Here is a 23,397-nt window from a genome sequence, read left to right as displayed (position 1 = left end):
AGACAAATATCATCTTGTACATGGTGTCACAGCACTTCAATAATTTTTAAACACAGTAAGGGGGAACCTGCAGTGGGTTTTATAAGTAAAGAGCTTTAAAAGCAATAAGTTCTTAGACACCTTCATACAACACAGCCTCAGTACGAGGGAACACGAGGGAGTTCTTCCAGAACAAAGCAGAACACCTCAAAAGAGGAGGAAGAATATATCTGAGGTGCTGTTTTCTCCAGAGGGATTCTGGTGTCTGCAGAACAGTGTGTATATTTTTTCTATTGAAGGTATACTATGTAGGAGAAGAAAAAAACAATATGTAGACTCACAGAAAAGTGAGTGTAGCCCTCTCAATCATCAATTATGACCTACTAGAAGTGTGTGGCGATGTAGTTTCCTGCAGAGACCATAACCTCTACCTGGATTTTATTTTATTCTTATTTTCTGTGCTTGATGTGTTTATGGGCGTGTCCCCCCACAGCCATGAGGTGAGGTCAGGTATATTATAACAAGGTAGTGACCAGGTGCCACACCATAAGCAGCAGACATCCACTCCACTGAGGTCAAGCTGACTGATTCTAGATGGATGGAATCAATTCTTACTTGTAACAGGCGACTGCATTACAGTGAAGTGAAGTTCTAACTGTTCTATTATTTACCTTTTATATTTACTTTAATATCTGTCATTATATCCACATTACTGATGATTAGTCATCAAAAATCTCAGAGTGAAAATATTCTGTAAAAAAGCACCAACAGCCAACAACACTGTCGCCATATCGATATCCAAGTATCTGGTCAAAAACTGGGGGTTATTTGATTATCTCTCTATAATCACTCAGCCCTGCTCGTCACTCTACGTCGTACCTTTGTCTATAATGCTCTTGTATGGTTTGTATAGTTTATATTTTTACTTCTGTTCTTATATACCTCTTGTTTATTCCTATTTTTGTGTTCATCTCTGCTTGTGTCTGTCTTGGTGCTGCAACCAAACATTAATTTGACCTTTATGGATCAATAAAGACTTCTCACATCAGACTAACAGAGATGCTGCGATGATTAATTAGGCATGCATGAGCTTTGGTCCCTGGGACACACACTGATTGTAATGTTGGTGGTACATGTCCATGTGTCTATGTGTCCATGTGTCTATGTGCTGCTGTGAACGATGATCAGAGCTGGTCGGTGGCTGTCGTGAGGTCGGTGGTGCTAGAACCACGGACAGCTCCACAGACTGTCTGAGGGCCGATCAGGTCAGATGAAGGAGCGCCGAGTGTGCTTCAATCACGACCATCTTTCAGCGCAGACGAGACAGAAACATGAACATTTTATAGCCTCATAGCTGACTCAGCTGTTCAACCTTACCACCTTGGTTAATAACGTTAACGTCAGTAATTAGGCTCCATCACCACCACGGTTTGACAGAGAAGAGACGCTAATGCTAGCTAGCTAACCTGAGGGACATCACTGTTTGCTTTGTTGACATAATATTTCCCCCTAACGACCGGCTCATTAACGAGCTACATGTGTCTTGCTTCAAAGTGTTTCCTATATAATAAGCTGACAGGTTTTAGTAAAAGAAAACTAGCCAGTTAGCTACACAGGACCAGGTTAGCCAGTTAGCCACCATTAGCAGCTAACCAACATTAGCTCGTTCGCCGCATTCCCTTCCAGCTAACGTTAGCAGGCTAGCGAGCTAGCAGCTAGCTACTTTGACAACTCGGGGCAAAGCTACGAGCAACAAACACGTGTCACATGATTTAAAATCATTAGTGTGGTATTTAATACTCACCAAACGAGTGTAGCATCATGTGAACATGTGTAACATGCGGGTATCAATCTGTGCACAGAGCACAGGTAGTTAGCTCATCACACACAGCTGTGATGATTCCGTACGTTTACGTGGCTGTAGCGCGGTGCATTGTGGGTAAGCTCTCATCAGCATCACAGGAAACAACAAAGATGCTCTGTTGAAATGAAACATCAGGAAAATTCATATTTGGGTGTAATCAACATATTTATTTATTAATGAAGTTATTCATATGAACCTCCCTCTGCTACAATAAAGAGTCGTTTATTCTATTTATTAATTATTTATCATTTATCATTGTACAGACTCACAGTACCTTATTGATGTAGCACTCTTTTAATGTTTTTGCCCGTGTTTCAGTTTGGTGTTACTTCTATATGTTGAGGCAGAGCGCACTGAAATTAATAGTTTGAGCTGGGTTCATTCACAATGTCAGGATTTATCATTTTCTGTCAGATATAACAGGTAAAACCAGGTCAGCCGAGTCAGTGGCAGCCAGTTTAGTCTCTTATAAAACATTAGAAAGCTGTTTCTGATTTTATTCAAGTTTAATTTGAAGTGAATAAGCTACTTCTGTCTCTGCACTACTGTTACATTTCTGTTTGCACTATTGTCACACCAGAGACTCTTGGTGGAGTTGTGTTGCTACCTCCTCTCCCCTTGGATCTCTGCAAGTGATGTGAGGACTCTAAAACTTCACCTGAGCCTCCCTCGGCATATGGGTGAGTAGATAATGGCTGAATTTACATTTTTGGGGGCACTATCCCTTTAAGCCTTCAGCAACCAGGACGGCATGAAACATCTACAAACAGGAGTCACACAGTGGATGGTAGAATAGATCATATACTGTAGATGATAACAAAAATAAAACTCAACAAATGCTATTTACAGTCCAACAAGGTGGGTAAACAGTAACTAATGTGTTACTGTAAATTATTTCTCTTTACCTGAGCTTGACTCTATGATAGACCCCAGGTTTCATCATTCAGATCTTCATCACATTTCGGTCATCTTGTTATTCTCTCCTCTCTTCTTGCTCCAGCTGAATATTTTCCCACTGACATCCGGCACCAAATGAGCCCTTCTCCCGAGCATCTGAAGCATCTGAGAGTTTTTTCAATGTTAAAATTAAAATAACATGAAAGATGAATAATGCGTACTCAGAGCCTGCCAAGTGTCAGTGCTGCACTCAAACTGGAAATAGGCCGCTCACTGGCATCAGCACTTTTTCCTATTTTCATACATTTCCTGTTGGAATGAGGAAGAAAACACAAACTGTGGCCGCAGGAAATAAAAACAATACAGAGACGGTTAGTGGCCTCATCCTTCACACACAGCTGTGCAATCTCCCCAGAGCCGAGGCAATGTGTCAGCCTGGAGGGGCCTCCTCAGTGCCCCCACGGCCCGTGTGTGTGTGTGTGTGTGTGTGTGTGTGTGTAAGGGAGAGAGAAAAACAGGCACGCAGAGTGAAAGTGGATGATGGATGTCTGCTGCTGCTGACAACTTGATGAATCGCCACAGGTCTCGGCGAGTGTTTAGTGCAGAGAGTGTCAGGTGTGAGGAAGGCGGTGTCGTCATTCGCAGTGACACAGTCTAAACAGAGGTGCAAACACATCACCATTCAAATGCATCAGCACCAATCCTCTCTTTCCCTGAATGTCATCATTATACAGTTGAACTTTTCAGCTCAGCACTTCTTGAGAAGTGTGACACATGGAAACACCTGCAGAACGCTCTCCTGCTTCACCTGCAGGAAGTTTTTTTAAATAAATAAAATTCATGAAATGTGGTTTTTAAGGACTTCCTGTCTGGGGTGAGAATCAATATAATAATAAGCCTAAAAGTCTGGAGCCTCTGTCGTTGTCCTTGGAGATCGCAATGTTCATTATACCTAACAATAAACACTGTGGGACAGACTGAGCATCACAAGGACAGCTGCATTAGCTCTGTTCTCAGGGTGGTGCTAACAAAGGTCACAAGGTCACTAGAATCCAAAGATCTTATATTGTGAGGAGAGTTTAAATGTGCCCTGCACAATCACCAGGAAACATCCTCTGGATCAGAGTTGATTATAAACAGCTGACAATAAAACATGTAATTAGCTGTGTAGCATTTTACATGTAAATTAAAGTTGTATCACCTCCAGCTGACTGCTGCTGCCAAACAGCATCCAGTCTTTATCTTAAAGGTTGTTTCCATCAGAAACAAACAGTCAGTCTCTGTTCAACATGCCGTATGGATTTCCCCAGCATCAATTTGCAGAAACATCTCTTGGTTTTGGTTGTTAAACATGGAAACTGTTGATTTAAAGGCCTGTTCATTTTCTCCTGATGACTCCAGCTTCAATCAGAGGTAAATGTTTGACATTTTCACGCTACAGTTCTGATGGATTTGCTGGAGTGTAATTCACAGATTTCTGTCAACAATATCATTAAAGACGTGTCGTTCTCCTCCGTGTGGACTAACAGCTTCACTGAGCAGCACACAGACTGAACACGTAGGTCTTTCAGCGAAGGATACAAATTATTTTGATAACTGCCTTGTGAGAAACGAGCTAAAGGAAATCTTTATCTACCCCAGCAGATACTCACAGCTTTATTTATTTCATCGATTTCTGCTGTTTGAACCAATTCGTTCCAGTGTGGCTGTACTGAACAGCAACAATAAATAAATAAATAATAAACAGGATGATGGAGCAAAGTTTTGCAGAGAAAAGATCAGCTCAGCAACAGGAAGTTGATTTTTCAGGATGCATCTGAAGAAGAGCTTTTCTAAAATAAAAACATAATGATGGCATAAAGAGGTGAGGCAGAGGACGGGCAGGGGGATGAAGGCTGGGTGCACATTGACGTCACAGAGATAAATTCCTCAATGGCTCAAAACACAATTATCCATAAAAGAAAATGGCTTCTGTTAAGGGTACTTGAATCCAACCAGACCTTGACTTTGTATTAACAACCCTGTGCCCTCCATTTCTTACGCTCATTTTGCTCACGTACAAAAGCTTTTCCCTCCCCACCAAGAAAACCCACAAAGACGCAATGAAGCAATGTGAAGCATGAAAAAGTCCAGCGCCCTCTGAAATCTCCTCTGAAGTGAAATTAGGATTGAGAAGGTATTTTAGCCTGCAGTGCTCGCAGGCATTAATCAGCCGGCACTGCCTGCATCCAAACAGCTCTTTATCTGACCTGCACGACCCGCAGACTGAAAACACTCAACACAAGAAACTTCAAAGTCAGCTGAGACTTGAGGTGGACGCTGTGAGGACTCCACACAGGTCTCCTTGATCCTGATGGATGTTTGCACTGAGGTAACAGAGAATGTAAAACCTGCTGTTTATGACGCAGTCAGCTGAACTTTAAATATCCTTTGTATCGTGCACTGAGCACGTCATTCTGGACGGCTTTCTTGCTTCAGTAACAACCCAGTTAAGCCTAAAAGTTCATCTCTGTCTAGGAATATAATGTCTCATAGGAGATAACTTCCCATATGTAGGAGACAGCCTGATATCTCATATGTAGGAGATAAACTTCACACGCTACAGCCTAATGTTAACATCTCCTAAAGATGAGATGACATCCTTTATCATCTCGGTTTTAATCTTGATTTTATTTGACTTTAATTCTTATTTAGTTTTTAACAACCAAATGTATATTTAGCTTCTTATCTTATGTCTGAGATAATATCACACATGTAGGAGGTAGAAAAATTTAGGTTCTGGACACATTGCCTGCAAATTATTATTATTATTTTTTTTAGATTATTTTTTGGGGGCTTTTTTGCCTTTAATGGACAGGACAGATTGAAATAGGTGAGAGAGAGAGAGAGAGTGGGAGTTGACACGCAGCAAAGGGTCGCAAGCTGGAGTCGACCGCCACAGCGAGGCACAGCCTCTGCACATGGGGCGCCGGCACCACCCACCATGCCACTGACGCCCCTGCAAATATTTTCTCGCCTTCCCTCTGAGGGCTTCTTTACATGGTGCCACCGTGCAGTCAAAGTTTAATTTGTCCAACACTTTGGTTAGTGAGCAAATAGCTGCAAATTAAATGGTTTCCCATCAGCCTCAGCTCTACATGTTCAGTGCTGATGAAGTGTTAGCATGCTATCAGATGAAGGTGATGAAGAATCACCTACTGAAGATTTTGTCATCAATTTAAGTTTGCATCCTTGAGCTCAGAGCTCTGCTGTGTTGGTACAGAGCAGCTGGTATGTTTGTGGACTCCAGTCTGAGTGTCTGATATCAGAGAAATGTGCAGGAAGCAACACTCATGTTACTGAGAATTAACGACTCTGCTCAAACAGATACAGTAGTTATCTCGTCAGGCATGTTGTCAGACGTGGAGTTATGACTGCATGTTCTCTGGCATCAGTGAGAGCGGGGTCACTTTTAGGTCCTGAGCCATTCTCCAGTCATTTCTCATAATAAAGCCATCAGTGTCAGATCTGCTGAGTGCTCCATTTGTTTCCCGTCTCAGATGCAGAACTAAGAAAAAATGTCAGAATAAACACACACACACACACACACAAAATGCTTTCACCAGGACTGTCCATCAATCAGCTCTGTGACCCAACAAGGTCAACTTCTATTTCTGTTATTGTGCCGGCAGCAGCAGCAGCGCAGTTCGGTGTCGCATCATGAAATAACTTTTAACATGTTCTCACGCTCTGGATATTCTTCAGTGACGTGTCAGTTCACAGATGATTGTGTTTGTGTCCACAGTGTCTGTGTGTCTGTAGAGTTTGAACTATGTTTTCCAACTTTCAACACAGGAAGAGTCTCAGTGTTCAGGAGAGCATAAAAACTGGTCACTAGAGTCATGATGATGATGATGATGATGATGATGGAGATAGTCAGCACAGCAGAGCTCTGAGCTGAAGCATACAAACTTATGACGACAAAATGTTCAGCAGGTGATGTTCACCATGTTAGTCTGAACATGAAGAGCTGAGGCTGGTGGGAATGTCATGTGTTTTGCAGCTATTTATTATTAAGCTATAAATTAAACTTTGACTGCATGTTGGCACCGAGTAAAGACGCCCTGAGAGGGAAGGTGAAAACACTGTCTGGTGGTGTCATAAACACATCTAAGCCTTGTACTTTAACTTTGCAGCGTCTGCAGTGAACACAAACAGATCTACACACACTATTGATTTCTCTGTTTTTCTCCAAGGCTTTTCCTTCTTTGGATTTCCACAGTGAGCCCAGCTGAGATACGCTGAGAAGGCGCCAGGCTGTATTTTACAATGTAAGAATGTAAGAATGACTTTAGGCCTTCAACAATAAATGAAAAATTAATTTGCTAAAAAAAAAAAAAAAAAAAACAGTCACAGTGTCCTTGACCTTTGATCACCGAAAACTAATCAGTTCATCATTGAGTCCAAGTGGACGTTTGTGCCAAATCTGAAGAAATTCCCTTAAAGCAGTCTTTAGATGTTGTGCTCATGAGGACGGGACGCACAGACAACCTGAACACACACACACACACACACACACGCCTCAACTATCACAGAGGCATAAAACTCTCGGTGGTGAACTGACCAATCAGAGCAGAGATGAGCACACTTTATAAAAACAAGTGAAAAATGTTTTGGAAACTTTTGACTTTATTAAGATTTTTTTTCTCGCAAGGTCCTTACTGCGGGGAAAAACTGCACGTATGGCTGGGCACAGAAAAATCAACAGAGGAAACAATGACTTCTTGGCATCAGTGTGACAGATCCTCACACCACATGGAAACCTTTGGGATAAGAGAGAGGTGGTCGTTCTATTAGTCAACAAATGATGATGATGATGATGATGATAATGTCACTGCGGAGACTCGTAAACAAAAACAAATGGACACAGAGAACAAAAGGTAATTTGTTTCCCTGGAGAGGAGGACGGACATCTAATTACAGCGATATGTCGACACCTAAGCGTGGGAAGCGCTCTGTCAAGATGCCCTCGCACACCGTGGAATGGTCAAAGTCACACTGAACACTGAACACACAGGAAGTGTTGGTGCCAGCCAGAACAACCCAAATATCTGGAATGAGTCCATTAAAATCACAATGATAATGTTGACAGGAAATGCTTCAGTAACATCTACTGACAGAACGTCTTATTCAATACATGTTGTCGTGGTCGAGCACAGGAAAAGGACACATCGTCTTTTTAAACTCGGGATACAAATGTAAACAATATTTAATTTGGTGATCTACGGGCTCAAAACGATTCAGCTGGAATGCAAAATTACAAACAAACTAGTTCCCTTTAATTGTGTTTCGCTATCCCTGAGAACCTTATTCAGAATGAAAGAAACCAAAGTCTTGAATAATAAAACACAAGTTCAGCTACAGATAAGCCTTTAAATATTTATAGTGGCCGAAGCGTGGGAGCTGAAACACACAACATGAAAGAAAAAAAAAAATCGCCACACAGTAATGATGATGGTGTTATGTTGCCGGGAGTGGGAGGGGCTCTGGAGACTTCACTTAATGACTCCGTGGACGCTCTATGAATTCATCCTCGGGAATCTGATGGAAGGCATGGGAGGGAGGGAGGGAGCGAGGGAGGGAGAGCACTGTCCGAGCTGACTGGAGCCCAGCGCTTCCCGGCCAAGGCATGGCAGGCAGACACACGTCCAGACAGGCTGTCAAGAAGAGTGCTGTCGTTTTGGCTCCTTGGCGTCGTTCGCTTCAGCAGAAAGCGGAGGAAATGCATGAGGGTACCCTTCAACACAAACCCTGGATGCCCAAAGTGTAAACCAGCGGCCTGACATGATCCCAGCGTCTCCCTGAACGATGAGTGAACACAGAGGGTGGAGTCCAGGGGAAGGTTTGGACATTTACACGTGATCATCATGCAGAGTTCAGCCTCCATCGTCTCCCATGCTCACTGCAGGTGACCGAGCCTCACCCTTGTTGAATCACTACAGCTCTGAGTGGGGTTAATATTTGGAAATATCAAGGGCAATGCACAAAAATATTTGGCATCTCATGGTCTTAGTTTTTTCTTCTTTGACTCAAGGGACCTGCACAGGCACCAGGCCTCCGACTCCCCCTCCACTTACTTTATATTTCTGCTATTCCAGCATGGTTTTTATTTTCAGATCTTTAAGGCCACAGTTTGAAGCAAACAAAAGTCCATTCTAAAAGCAAAACTGATTACGAGAGCCTGGAACCATTCAGAATATTGACCCTTCGGCTACGATTACACCTTCTTCATATTGCTACAGCATCTCATTGCGCTGCGTTCACATGGAGTGAGACAGACGGTCGACGGAAGGACGGACGACAGCTTCTGGACAGCGATGGGAAAACTAACAAGAAGTCTGACTGAACGGCAGAACAGTAAACTAAACGAGCATGACGATATGTTGCCATGGTGATGCTGAATTGTAAGTATTCTCTGCTGGTCTCACCTGATGTTACCGTCCTGTCGTGATGCCCAGGTCATGGTTTTTAAACCCACACCAACACGGCTAACCAGCCAGTCTGCCTCGCCTGACCTTCAAACATACGGGTTAGTCGATGAGCAAAACACAACCTGCGACGCAGAGCTGACCGTCACTAAAAACAACCTGCGTGCTGTTTCATGTCATTTCCAGTACATATCACGGTATAAAACAGGTGTGAACTCACCTGTCAGTGCAGTGGTTACGGCTTAAGAATGATCTCGAGCACACAGGTGATATGCTACATGGTTTGTTCACGAGTGCACAGCTGATATGTTCGGTGGTTTGTTTACACGACTTAACAACAGTGCATGTTTAATGGATTCAGAGTGGACTGAGAGGCGTTTCCTTGCTTAGGACACAGTGTTAGGCCGACAGGAATTATTATGACTGAAGAAAAAAATATGTCTGACTTCAATAAGTTTGGCTGTGCACAAAAAAAAGGAAAGAGCAGATAACAGAAACACAGATGGAGCGCTGATGATGAAGCTGCTTTCTGTGTGTCTCACTGTGACTGATGTTTCTGTAAGTTATTAATAACTTACTCAGAACGTTCATTTGTCACTTAATGACCCGTGATCAAGTTTACCCAAACCGCAGGTCAACCCGTGCATCACCACCATCCTGCTTCTGTCTAGTAAAATGGCGTCTGCTTTACCGCTGACCCTCTCCCTGACTCCACGTGAACGCAGCGTGAGCACTTCACATGTGACTGAACCAACTGTGGGCGTGTGTGTTAGATGCAGTTGTGTCCCAGCTGACTGTGAGGAGAACAATATTCTGGATGGTTCTGGACTGGAGACATGAAGGTAAAGATGTTGAACGGACAGGTGTGTGTCGTTACAGAGAGCGTGTCTCCCTCTGGAGACCGAGCAGGGCTGATGGGACGGGATTAGGACCCCTGTGGAGTGACGGACAGCGCAGCCTCCACCTTTAACTATTGATGCCCACCACCTCCACCACCCACCACCATGGGTGTCCCTCCGTCACACAGACCCCCACAGGGCGAAGCAGGGGTCAGTATTGCATAGATAAAGTATAGGGTGTAGCTTCTCACGTGTGTAGTCACATTGTTTGGGCAAAAATAAAAAGGAAAGAAAAAGGAATCACTTATTTGTCAGTGTATTTTCTGCCCGTCAGAATCTCCATGAAAAAAGAAGTCTCAAGTGGTCGGTCTCACTGCAGGTACTCTGTTGGTATTATTACAAACGTGATCACCACGGTATAAAAAAATAGCCTTTCGCTGAGGTCATCAAGTCTCCCACGTCAGTGCTGATAGGGCCCTTGCCAGGGTCAAGGGTCACAGTGCAATGACAAAGTGTGCAGTGCAACTCCCCGTCCCTGCACGCCGCCCTCAGAGCTCCTCCTTCTTCTTGATAACCTTCTCCTGGTCACGTCCTCTCAGACTGCGCATGAAGCCTGTGAAGCCCGCCTCCTGTGGACAGACGGACAGTCAGAGGGAGGAAAGCACAACTGTTAGTTATCAGTTCACAGCTTGAAGCTGTTTATCAGACTTTAAATGCCTTTTCTAATCTAACAGACATCAGAGTGCTGTTATTACACATTATCTCCTCTTAGCCTGGCAGCACGCAGATAAGACGAGTAAACAGGAAGCCAAATGTTGTTGTCAAGTTCAAGGTCAATCTGCTCAGCGCCATCCTAAATATCAAGTCCCAGTGTTGAAGCGTCTTGAGCTTCTGCTCTGTGAAGTTTGTCCCAGTGAAACACATCATTTCAGCAGTGGACATTTAGAGGAGCGAGGGATGAAATTAAAACCCAACAAGTCCCACATGCAGATTCTCTGAGGGCTGTCCGCCACAGTGGCGTGGAAATGTTTGGACCAAAATAGTCGTGTAACAAAAAAAACCTATGTCGAGAGTTTCTCCAGCGCTTTTGCATCATTTCCTGTCATGCTGCCTTTGTCCACAGCAACAGGGACTTCGTGGTGCATTCAAGTGCACCATGTAAACTCAGAAATCTCTACTCCAGTGGCCACAAAGGCTGTTTAAAATGGGAAAGTTTCTATTTTTAGAGCCCGAGCACCACATGGTGCGAGGACCCTTTTGAAGTCTTCTTCTCCCTATAAATAAAAGTCATGAAACTTTGCACTCGTATCAGAAGTGGTGACAAATGTGACATTTTATGCCTCCCCCCCCCCCATTTAAAAAAAAAAATGGCTCAGTAGTGCCCCCTAAAAACTTTCAACTAAGCAGCCCCTGTAGTACACTTAACCTACATGTACGAAAACTGGTACACATATGTAAAATCCCAGGACGTACAAAAAAGCCTCTTGGAGCCGGAGTCTAAATCCAACAGGGAGTCGGCCATTTTTAATTTACTGTGTAATTTCTGTATTTTTTTTTTTTTTTTTGGCCATTTCCAGGGGTCATACTTTAACACACTCCTCCTACAGATTTAATCTGATTGATCTCAAATTTTGTCTGAACCATCTAAAGATCTTCAACATCAAAGCTACACAAAGCTTCAGTTTTCATTGAACCACGTGACTGTAGCGAGGTGTCACATTTCCATGTTTCGCAACGACATATAACAAGAGATAAATGATCAATGAGCACATGGTTATAACTAAAGAAATGTGTGTGTTGCCACCGTTTCACCCTGCTGCCCTCTGGAAGGTGCTACAGCTCCCTAAAAGCTCCTCACACTCCTAGATTACTGAAAAACTTTTATCCGAGTGTCATTAAATAATTTAGTGTGTATATAAGATACATGCAACAACCTCTGAGGGGAATATTCTGTATATGAGCAATAATTTATGGTTGTGGAATAATGATTGTTCTTACTCTGCTTTTTTATACTTCACTGTTTTTATCCTGATGTGTTTGGTCTTTAATGTGTCCGTGAATTTCTTTATGTACCACTGGAGACACCTGATATCTTTGTGCAGCTGTATAATGACAATTACGTCTGCCTGCATCATCCTGTGCTGACAGCTGTCTAACACTCCAGGCTGGGCTGATCTGTGTGCATGACCGTGGCCCTTCGACTGTCCTCTCTGCCATAAATTATTCAGTTAACATAATATTTCTGTCCCCTCGTGGTGCCAGCAGCCGTTATCCATCCGCTCTGACTCAACAGTACTTTGTAGATTAATTCTGAAACAGGGGAAATCAAGAATCTAATTCATGCTGTATTCAGGATAAAACACTGGTGGAAACGTTGCTCTGAATCTGTGTTTATGTGATTCTAACAATATCCAGGCTGCTCTGTCTGCATCTCTGACTCCTCCACATTCACCCACTCGCACTTCTCAGCTCTGTCAGCAGCTCAGGATGAACCCATTCTGGTTTCTGGCGTCTCGTCAGTTGTAAAAATTGACATCAGGTTCTGATTTGTTTGGTTTTGATTCATATGAAACCAAATGAGTTGAACCAGCTCACTTTTTATCACAGACAAAATCAATCTCATGTGTTGAGTGTGTGTAAACCATTTCAGAGAGGGAATGAGGTGATGAATGCAGCGTCACTTACCCCACGGTCTCCGTTGTATTTTTCCACGAACTTGCCGTAGTTGTAATGGTTAAACGTCGGGTAGCCCTCCACGCCTTCCTGCTTACACAGCTCGTGGTTCTGTCCTTTGGTACAGTCCACAGCGGCGTACACAATCTGAGGAGAAGCAGAGCGAACACAGTCACTGTGATGGTATTCAGAGTTTAATGTAACGTACAGCGGAGCTTTGGGTTTCAGCTGTGAAGGTGTTTGACTCATCAGATCAGATCAGTGAGTTCAAATGTCGATGAGTTTACATTAAAGGAATCAACTGTTTCCTTTCTACCAAACTACACCTGCCGACTGTGTCACTGTGCAGAGGGAAGTGTGCATCTACTCATGGACGAGAGGCAAGATGGAAACATTAATGGCGTCCTCGTCGGCTGAGCTGTAACGTTAGCTAGCTCAGTGGTGCTAGCAGTAGATGCACACTTCCTTCTGTGCGGAGATACGGTGGGCGGGTGGAGTTTGGTAGACAGAAAACAGTTCCTACATGAAACTGCAGCAACAAGGTCTGTGGATTATCTGGAGTAACCAGATCATGATTTCTGTACAGAGACATTGATGCTGAGTTGAGCTCCACAAGCTGAGTGTCATCTAGTTGTGTTATACTGGAGAGAAGTCAGACATCTCTACGGCCCATATCTGCAACACTCTGCAGCTCACACCTAAACTATCTGACTGATAAACAGCTCTACAGGGAAGAGGGGGAACATGTATGTTTGATTTTAGGGTGGACTGTCCCTTTAAAAAAAGTTGTGGTTATTTCTCTGATAATAAAACAATGCTAACTATAATAAAGTTTAATGTGTGGACATTAAACCCAGACAGATCTGCAGCATCTCTCACCTCCTCCGACCTCTGTGAAGCAGGTTTACACAGGATTTGGCTCAGTTTCCCTGTTTTATTGTTCTGTTACAGTAATTTTAATTCAGCGCTGGCATTTTTATTGTTTTGGTTCAATTAATTATTGTTTTAGCGTCTCTTAAGCACCCATTATATTTTCACAACAAATAAACTTTATGATAATTGTAGATCAAAAACACAAAAAATGTACCGGAGGATATTACAGGAGAAGGTAATGGAGAACTCAATATTTATCAACTGTAAAAAGGCCATTTACTCTGAGAGCTGGGATGTGTTCAGCCTCTCTCTCAACACTTTCTCCTCATCCAAATTTAGACCACTAGTTTCTCTGCAGGTTACGGAGAGATGACTGATGCATCGCCGTGCAGCTAAACTGTTTGGAGTGGGTGGCGCGGAGAAAAAAATCCCACAACAATCACTCCTACATAAAAACAACAAGGGAGATTTATGTTCTGAGGCTGTTGCATCGATTAGTGACAAGCCGCCCCAATGAGGCATAAATGCCGCCTCACTGATACATGGCGCACTCAGCGTGTCCTTTTGGACAGCTGAAATGTCACCCACTCTCAGGGTGCTGAGCGCTGCACATTGAACTTGTCACCGTGGAATAATCGCTCCCTGTCCATCTGACTGCTCGAGCTGAATGTGGAAATGACAGATCTGCTGTGGAAGGAAAACATCAGACACTTTCTCTGCGCGCGCGTCCAAGCGAGAGGACGCGCTCAAAAACTTCCTGTCCTAATTACAAAGTACAAACGCCTCCAGTTTTTTTTCCTCCATGCAAATATAAATAGTCAAATACTGAGCGTGTGCAGAACATATTGTGAGACGAGGACACTGTTGGTGAGTGTTTGCTTCGTCTGCATCAGCAGCACAGACATCTGTGAACACACAGAGAGGAAACAGACTCTTGTGCACATCAGTGGGAGACACAGCGTGTAAAGGGATATTCTTCTTCTATGGTGTGTTAATCAGATGTAGTAAACGAGGCCTCAATGAGCTTCTCAACAAGATGATTTCACAGGCTCGCTGCAGGCTGTGTGTATTCAGCAGGACTGAAGTGTTGCACTTCTGAAAACAGAAATAGTCCACAGAAATATAGCCGACAATACAATCATCCTCCTCTTCCTCACGTAGCTAATATCATTCAGACTCTGTGTGTTTGACCACCTCAGAGACACAGAGAGCTGCTGCGACGAGGGACATGATGTAACTACCGACTCCGTCCAACCGCTCGTCCCTGAGCGTAATCAATCAGAGTTGCTGTGAATTGACAGAAGAAAATGAAGCCATAGAGTCGCTGTTCTTCAAAGGTCTGCAGCCAATTCCGTTATTGATCCATCTTCAAGTGACAGAGGAGCTCCACGTTCATTCATTAATCCAGGGCAACATTTCTGGGGAGCAGCATATTACCAGTTGGCTCAGTCTCATCTCACCAGTGTCACGCTGCAGAGCAGAGCAGTAATCAAACTGTACGGACAAACTTCTGTTCTCACAGCAAACTTCCTCTGCTCATGTGACCCAGCTGGTCTGTGAGACTGGTACCAGACTGAATCACTCAATATATACAGTCGGTGTGTAGTCATGGTTAAGGGGCGGAGTCACTGAGGGGAGCAATGGTCTTTTTTCCAGCCTCCAGTCGGGCGTGCAGCAGGTGAGAACAAAAAATCTATTTTATATCTTTCAGAATAAAACACAGTAAAAAGATGTGCAGTAATATTCTGACGGTTGCTTTTATTTTGAAAGTCAGTGACACCAGTGTAACCTTTGACCCCGTGGTCACATTGGTCACCGACGTGGAGGACTCCAGCCATGACACTCTGCAGCCCGAGGATGAGGTGGCAGCCTACATGGAGTTGGGATCCTTTGGAGGTTTGATGGTGGTGGAAGGAGCATGCTAACATGTTTCCTAACCTGGCAGTGATTGAATGTTTCCACCATCCAGTCAAAGAGACGGAGAACCAGCTTCATGTGAGGGACTGGAGCCTGGGGGGTTTGATCAGGGGTGGAGGGTCACAGGACTTTTATTAACGGGTGCAGCTTTGATTCAGACATGATTATGGGTAATGGGTCAGTCCTGGTGCTGAGCAGGTTTTCAAAAATGAGCGTATGCAGGACTCTGCTTTGGTTTCTCTGTAAAAGGATGTGATGCTTTGTGGGCGTTCCCATAAATGCTCCAATATTTTAATGTATTTAAATGATGGCTCCTCCTTCAGTTTTACACCGACATCACTGAGCTGCACAGACCGTCACACGCAAAAAACTGCAGCGCATTGTGTCACAAACACACAATAAAAATAATAATCTCTCTCTCACCCTGCCCACCATCTCTTCCAGCTGATGCTCTGTAGGAGGCGCTGCAGATCCCGCCCACCAAATTATCCTGTTTCAAACACAACCTTTTCTCCTCTGCGATAAAGACTCTGAACTCCTGTCTCTGATGTCGAGTCACACTGCACTACAACCCTTCACCTGCATGTTTCTGTGAGCTTTGTCTTGTAATGTCACGTGTCTGTGTGACGTAAATGACTGTATTGAGCTCACCTCTCACACTGTACCGACTCCATCGACCTCAGACCTGTGGTAAATAATAACTGATTGACTAAATGATGTAACTTTCAGTCTTACAACACAATATTGTCATATTTGCAAATGATACTTCTGAATATTGTATGGCTTGGTTCACCTAAAAACTTCAAACAGTTTAATGTATGTGTGTTCTATAAAATATAGTAAAGTTATGATGTATCTTGAGTTCAGTAAAGTTGAGCTACAGAACACTGGATTAGTTTCACTCACTCTAACTTTATAAACCTGATGAAACCTGGTGTATATTAATGTCTGTAATGTGATGCAACCCCTGTTGAGACAGGATGGGCGGATAATTCGGAAGTCTTATTTCGGCGGGGGACTTATTATTTTCAGAGCTGTGGCCATCATGTGCATTGGTTCTGATAACTTTACTCATCAAAGCCGTTTCTTAAATGTGGGAGCAGCTAATGCAATAACAAAGTCAGATGAGGTAATAATCTTCATTGTTGTAAACACGCCGACAGATTGGACAGTTTATCCTCAGCACTGTGTTTACAGGGAACACTACACGCAGCTACCTGAAGCGTCTGTGAGGAGCTTCAAACACAGTCTCTTTATCTGACATGTTTTCCACTGTGTTTCCAGGTGAGTATAATGTTTTATCTTGACTCACAGACATGATGATGACCAATGAAAATAAAATCTGAGCTGTGATAAACTCTGAATTAACTTTTAATAGAGCGAGGATCATTGTTTGCTGTGAATCAACCAGTATCAGTGAAGAATAAATCAGTGTTTACACCTGCTGTGCTGCTGGGAAATGAAGTCACATTAAACATTCGTTGATTTCAAAGGAGCAGCGCTGTAACAGGAAGTCTCCATTTAGTGGTGTTTAAAGGGACAGTTGACCATGAAATCAAATATCTATTTTTCCTCTCATCTGTAGTGATATTTATAAATTTAGATAGTTTTGGTGTGAGCTGCAGAGTGCTGGAGATGTCAGTTGTCGACTACAGTGCCGATCCGATTTGTGGAGTGATGTGGAGCGAGTTCAGGTGATACAGAGAGAGACACAAAATGTTGAGTTCACGTCACCAGGACGGTCGAACGAAGGACTTGTACCAGGTTCAAACGACATGACATGTTTGTCCGTTCCGACAGTCTCTATGTGATCAGGTGATTGTAGAGTCATAAAATCGTGCCGTAACTTGGTTGACACACACGACACACTACATGTTGGTCCACGACCAATCATCGCTGGTTGTCTTTCACGACATGTGTGATGTCACTGTTACTGTAGTAACGTAAAAAGTGTCACCAGATGGGCGGAGCTACATTTGAAGTACCGTACGCAAACAAGTCACTGAATCCTCCACAGGAAGTTCCTGCAAATGTTTCACAATAAAAGCCTTTTTAGAACAGCTAAAATGATAAGGAGCTTTTAATTTAAAACAGAAACAGGAAGTGTTGAGTTTGATTAAACTAAGAACAGAGTGATAAATGGTGTGGTGTGTTTGAGATGCAGCTGGTAGCCTCTGCAGCTGTGCTGAGTAAAGGCCCAGACACTATCCGTGAGTTTGGTTCCTTTATATCCTCCATTATGAAGACAGAACATTCTTTGCTAGCTTGATGCTAATGGCAGTACTCAGCGGGTTGATAAAGTGCCTCTGCTGTTTCCTATCAGCTGTTTCAAAGCTGCTGCAGGAGATTTGTACGCCATCATCTCCATGTTAATGTCAGGGTGTGTTTTAGCTGGTCTGTGTGATCATGTGAAGGTGACCTTGTTTTATAGTTCACTTATATCAGACATGAACATACTTGTTGGCTTTTTCTTGTCACAGAAATCAATGAATAGTTGTGGCTGTGATCTCAGTGTTGACCAAAATCATTCTGGCTATAAAGGTGCAGACCATATTATCACCATGGTGATGGTCAGGAGACTTCTGATTAACCTTTACAGGTACTGTCTCAGCACCAAGGTGACGGTCATGTTGGGTAAATCCATTGAGGGAGACCCCAGTCCTCAGATGAAACAGTTTTACAGCAGCGACGGCCTTTGGAAACGAGCACTTCCACACTATGTGCTCCTTTAGTGCTGCTATTGATGAGCAAACACAAACAGGCATGCACACAGCTCCCCCACTGACATACAGCACAGAATGTGGACTTTTAATTGTTTGCATCTTCAAAGCTGCAGCTAAGCCTGTGTTTGTCTTTGGTAAATGAGGCAAGGGCAGCTAATAGACTGCGATCAACAGCGGTCCGCTACAATACTCTGGGGCTCGGCTTTATAAATAGAGAGGAGTGCCGAGTAAACACATGCCCAGTTCTCAGACTTACTCCTGTTCAAACACACCTCCACTGGCCACCGGAGGGACCGCGAGAGGGAAGAGATCTTCAACTGGTGCATTTATATAACCTCACAGATATGAGGGTCCCCTGCTTTTGGCAGCTCACACTGATCCAAACATCACAGCTGGTGAAGCTGTGCCAAAGAGCCTCAAGCTGTTGTGGCAGCCAGAAACTGGATGTCAAAAAAACATTTCTGACTGTTCTCAGAGTCCGAACTTTTCTCTCAAAATACAAAGTCAATATTCTCTGTCCGTCAGGCGGTCAGGCTCTCTGAGCTCTGTGTTTCTTGGTGGCCACTTTGAGAATCGTTGCTCCGTTCAGCATATCGAAGCTTCTGAGTCTTTAAAGGCAACGTTACAACCAGCCTCTGGTTTTATATTGTGGAGGACAAACTATAATTTTAATCTCTTCCACCGCTCCTACCATGGACCCATTTTTGTCTTTGCCAGAAGGATGGTGGGACGGCAGGTCAACAGAATACATGGTACACATCATCTGAAAGCCAAGAACCTCAGATTAATTTGAGAGGCAGCTCAGCACTGTGTGTACAGGGGCTTAGAATATTAGGACTGAAGGTTGTGACAGACATTTGTGAGTTGACACCATGTGTTACGCTGGTTTGGTGCTAGATTTAAGCATTTATTTTATGACTTGAGAATTAATAAAAGAGGTCAAAACTTCTCCAAACACCACATTGAGACACCAGGACCTTTTCTTTTTTTTTCAAGATTATTTTTTTGGGCTTTTGCCTTTTTTAATGGACAGGACAGATTGAAATGGGATGAGAGAGAGAGAGAGAGAGAGAGAGAGAGAGAGTGGGGGTTGACATGCAGCAAAGGGTTGCAAGCCAGAGTCGAACCTGCGACCGCTGCAGTGAGGCACTGCCTCTGTACATGGGGCACTGGCACTATCCACTATGCTACCGACGCCCCGAGACACAAGACCTTGAGCAACACCAGAGAAAAATCCATGCTGTGATTTGGCACCAAACATTTTTTGCATTTGGAGATTTCTGTAACAATAGCATTTTTCAGCTGATGGATAACAAACACTTCTGTTCTGGAGCTGCTTGGAAACACTGCTCGGATGAAAACACACCAGTGCTGCCACGGCACGTCATGTGACACGTGTCAGGTGCCGCCCCTAGCACATGTGTCAGTCTGCAGCTCGTCAACAGACAACGACACAAAGTTATTACTACTGTTACTGACAGAGCTGTTCTTCCTCCTCCTCTGCATCAGCTTCACATCATGTGTGAACAGCCACTACGTCAAGCCATAGTTGGTAATCCTGTTCAGAAACACTTCTTGTTATACTGGGTGAAATGGTCCTTCATCCTGAGAGGAGTTAATACATAATGTGTTCAGAAAAAGGAACGAAAAAAATCCGACCTCTGTGGCAGCTGCAGGCCTGTAAAAACTCTGACCAATCCCTGCCATGCGGTGCAAATGGAAAGAACCAATCAGATGCCTTCATGTCTCGTCCTGCCCGAGCCCCCCGCCGTCCCTCCCTCCCTCCTCCCTGCGTGCACTCCTCATGTGTCACTGTTGCCAGAAATATTCAGCACACTGCTCAGCAGAAATACAGAGTTAGCAGGAGTTTGCTGAACAATGGCAGAGAAAATGCAGCCAAAAGTACCACTTCCAGCATTACTTGTAACGGCTCGCCCCACTAAACAGGCTGAGAAAAGAAAGTCGGAGGCAGAAAAGGCTGCAACGAAAAAGGCTTTGGATAAAGCGTGAGGACAAATCAGAGTCAACCAACATTGCAGCTTTTGAATGGTGGAGACAACTGAGGGAGCTGAAGGGCCTGAAAAGTGATGCAGAGGTTGCTGTCTTTCTGTTGGACAGGTAATTATTTGTTTGCTTTGGGGGGATTTGTTATTTTCATGGAATATGTAACGTTAGCCAACTTAGCTACTTTTGTAGCTCGTATTAGCCCAATGCTAACATTAGCTTCTCTGTCGGTGTACTGCAGGATGCGCATTCAAGTTTGTGGAGGCGTGGCTTTGGACGGAGCACTGACGGGACGGGGAGGAGGGGGTGGAGCTTAGAAGAGGTGCCGCTTTCAAATCTAGCTAGCTCTCCAACATTACCAACTATAGCTTTAAAGTTGATTTCTCACCTGAAGAGCCGATCTCCAGAGCTGTGACTCAACAGGAAGTGTCTTTTTTGTGCACTGTCTTTATAATGACAGGACTGAGGGTCTTTAGCTCAGGATATTGCTCAACATCTCATCATCCATTCTTCATCACACACGAGACACAGCAACATCTACAGAGTTCTCCTCATATCAGTGGTGAGGAGTTGAGCTGCCCTTGACCCTTTGGTTAGCATTAGGTATCCCTAACCCTCGACCCTTTGGTTAGCGTTAGGTATCCCTAACCCTCGACCCTTTGGTTAGCGTTAGGTGTCCCTAACCCTCGACCCTTTGGTTAGCGTTAGGTGTCCCTAACCCTCGACCCTTTGGTTAGCGTTAGGTGTCCCTAACCCTCGACCCTTTGGTTAGCGTTAGGTATCCCTAACCCTTGACCATCAAAATCTAATCAGTTCATTGTTGAGTCAGAGTGGACATCTGTGCCAAATTTGAAGAAATTCCCTTGAGGTGTTCTGGTGGTATCATGTTCACAAGAGTGGGACGGACCACGGCTGTCACCGAAGACTTGAAGACTTGAAGTTGCAGCTGTGGGGCAACACTCACAGAGTTGTACAGTTCCTGAAGTTGCAGCTGTGGGGCAACACTCACAGAATCATACACTTCCTGAAGTTGCAGCTGTGGGGCAACACTCTCAGAGTGGTACAGTTCCTGAAGTTGCAGCTGTGGGGCAACACTCACTCAGTTGTACAGTTCCTGAAGTTGCAGCTGTGGGGCAACACTCACTCAGTTGTACAGTTCCTGGAGTTGCAACTGCGGGGCAACACTCAGAGTCGTACAGTTCCTGGAGTTGCAGCTGTGGGGCAACACTCTCAGAGTGGTACAGTTCCTGAAGTTGCAGCTGTGGGGCAACACTCACTCAGTTGTACAGTTCCTGGAGTTGCAACTGCGGGGCAACACTCTGAGAGTGGTACAGTTCCTGAATTTGCAACTGTGGGGCAACACTCTCAGAGTGGTACAGTTCCTGAAGTTGCAGCTGTGGGGCAACATTCAGAGTCATACAGTTCCTGGAGTTGCAGCTGTGGGGCAACACTCTCAGAGTGGTACAGTTCCTGAAGTTGCAGCTGTGGGGCAACACTCAGAGTCGTACAGTTCCTGGAGTTGCAGCTGTGGGGCAACACTCTCAGAGTGGTACAGTTCCTGAAGTTGCAGCTGTGGGGCAACATTCACTCAGTCGTACAAAAACATTTTTCTTTTCCCGTATCATGTGTTGAGGTTTAACGTTATCGAGAAATGTTACAAAGGATTGCCTCAGAAAAATGGATGACTAAGTTGCTGAGGACACGTCACTGTTTTACACCATCTGACAATGATTTTAAGAAATTCCAAACCAATGAGAGCGCTGCGTTCACTGAGAGCTTTTGGAACAATGTGTGGTTAACATCAAGCATCTCCATGAAACTGTGAAATCAAAAGGCAACAATATGATGTTTTCTTTTACAGTGAAAGTTGCTGTGAGATGATAAATCACAGCAGCAGAGTGTTGCCACACGTGCGCCCAGTTTTTTCAGTGTGTGTCTGTGAGTGAGTCACACACAATTAAGGAGGTTTGGAAACACTGAGGCCTGCAGTCAGAGGGTATTAACAGGGAAGAGCAGGAGTGGGAGGGTGTCAGGACACGAGCCCGCAGGGAAAAGGAGTGAAAGGGAGTAGATGATGGAGGACCAGTGTGTCCTGTTGTGACTGCATGAACCTCCAATAACCCCGGAGCCCCGAGTGCGCCGGAGTTTTGATGAGACTGTGTGGGCTTTAGCTAAGTGGTCAAATTCCTCACTGACGACGGAGGACAGATATTAAAAACAAGGAAGAAGAAGGAGCTGCAGGTTTTGAGTTTCACTGTTTAAAGGTTTTATCTGACATTTGCAGAGTGCATCATGTGGCTGCGGTGACGCTGCAGGCCTCCGTGCTCTTTAATCACCTGCTGAGCTGTCAGCGATCGTGTGTGCTGAGCACATAAGAGACCAGAGGTGATAATAAAGTGTCGTAACATTTGAGCTTTTCAATCCAAGTTCACTGTGACACATACAGACCCAAAAGTCCAAACTGCAGGTAATGATGATGATATCATCATCAGGTTATTAAGCTCTGTGAGGTTTGAAGAGATGCTCTGACATTTTTCTTACCCAGAGTCAGACTGACAGAAATCTCCTCTGTGAGTCCAGTACAGACGTCACCAGATATTTTGGGACCAAGTCGATGGCTCATTTTTCTCCACTACCACAGGTATCAAGGATGCGATTCTTTCAGACTTGATGGAGCAACATACACGCCTAAAAGTGGTCTGGTTTGCCGTTAATGCCAAGAGAAGAAGAAGAACGCCTACCAGCACGATCAGCAACATGTGGAAGACAGCGAGAAGTGCAGCTGCAGTGACAGCGACCGCTCTGCCCTAAGCCTCCAAAAGAAAGACGATTTTTCCTGAGGCCAGTGTGTTTTTTTAATTCTTTGCAATGAGACTGCCGTGTAACTACACTATGCTGCAAACGGTTGTAACATGACGAAGCGCTGAGCGTCTGTTCTCTGCTGACCTAGCAGCTAGCAAACACACACACACACACACACACACACACACACACACACAGGATATAGAGACGACTAAACTTCACATTATTTTCAGACTTTTCAATAACATTTATTTGGACATTTTCTAATTTTTTTTTGACTTTTTTTATTTAATTTTTTTCTGACATTTTATAAACTTTTTTTTTAAACATTTAATCTGATAATTTAATATCATTTTTCT

At 44.0% G+C, this 23,397-nt stretch overlaps 2 protein-coding genes across 5 annotated transcripts in view; both read right to left on the bottom strand.

Annotated features, from left to right (window-relative positions):
• The window catches only part of sec22a (SEC22 homolog A, vesicle trafficking protein), a 29,932-nt gene extending 27,992 nt beyond the window's left edge, over positions 1-1,940 (bottom strand). For all 4 annotated transcript variants that reach the window (XR_013493304.1, XR_004501217.2, XM_078174765.1 and 1 more), the window contains exon 1: positions 1,784-1,940. The gene's annotated coding sequence lies outside the window, so the exon portion shown is untranslated. The remainder of the gene's footprint in view (positions 1-1,783) is intronic.
• Positions 1,941-8,334: 6,394 nt separating this feature from the next.
• pdia5 (protein disulfide isomerase family A, member 5) overlaps positions 8,335-23,397 on the bottom strand; it is a 93,438-nt gene continuing 78,375 nt past the window's right edge. The window contains exons 16-17 of the mRNA XM_033617687.2: positions 12,732-12,866; positions 8,335-10,675 (exon numbers count right to left, since the gene is read on the bottom strand). Of these exons, the coding sequence (XP_033473578.1) occupies positions 10,595-10,675; positions 12,732-12,866 (216 nt within the window). The 3' untranslated portion in view covers positions 8,335-10,594. The remainder of the gene's footprint in view (positions 10,676-12,731; positions 12,867-23,397) is intronic.

This window comes from Epinephelus lanceolatus, chromosome 14, assembly GCF_041903045.1.
Source record: "Epinephelus lanceolatus isolate andai-2023 chromosome 14, ASM4190304v1, whole genome shotgun sequence".
Lineage (NCBI taxonomy): Eukaryota > Metazoa > Chordata > Actinopteri > Perciformes > Serranidae > Epinephelus > Epinephelus lanceolatus.
Note: the sequence above shows the minus strand (reverse complement) of the source record. Positions and strands in the feature narration are given on the sequence as shown.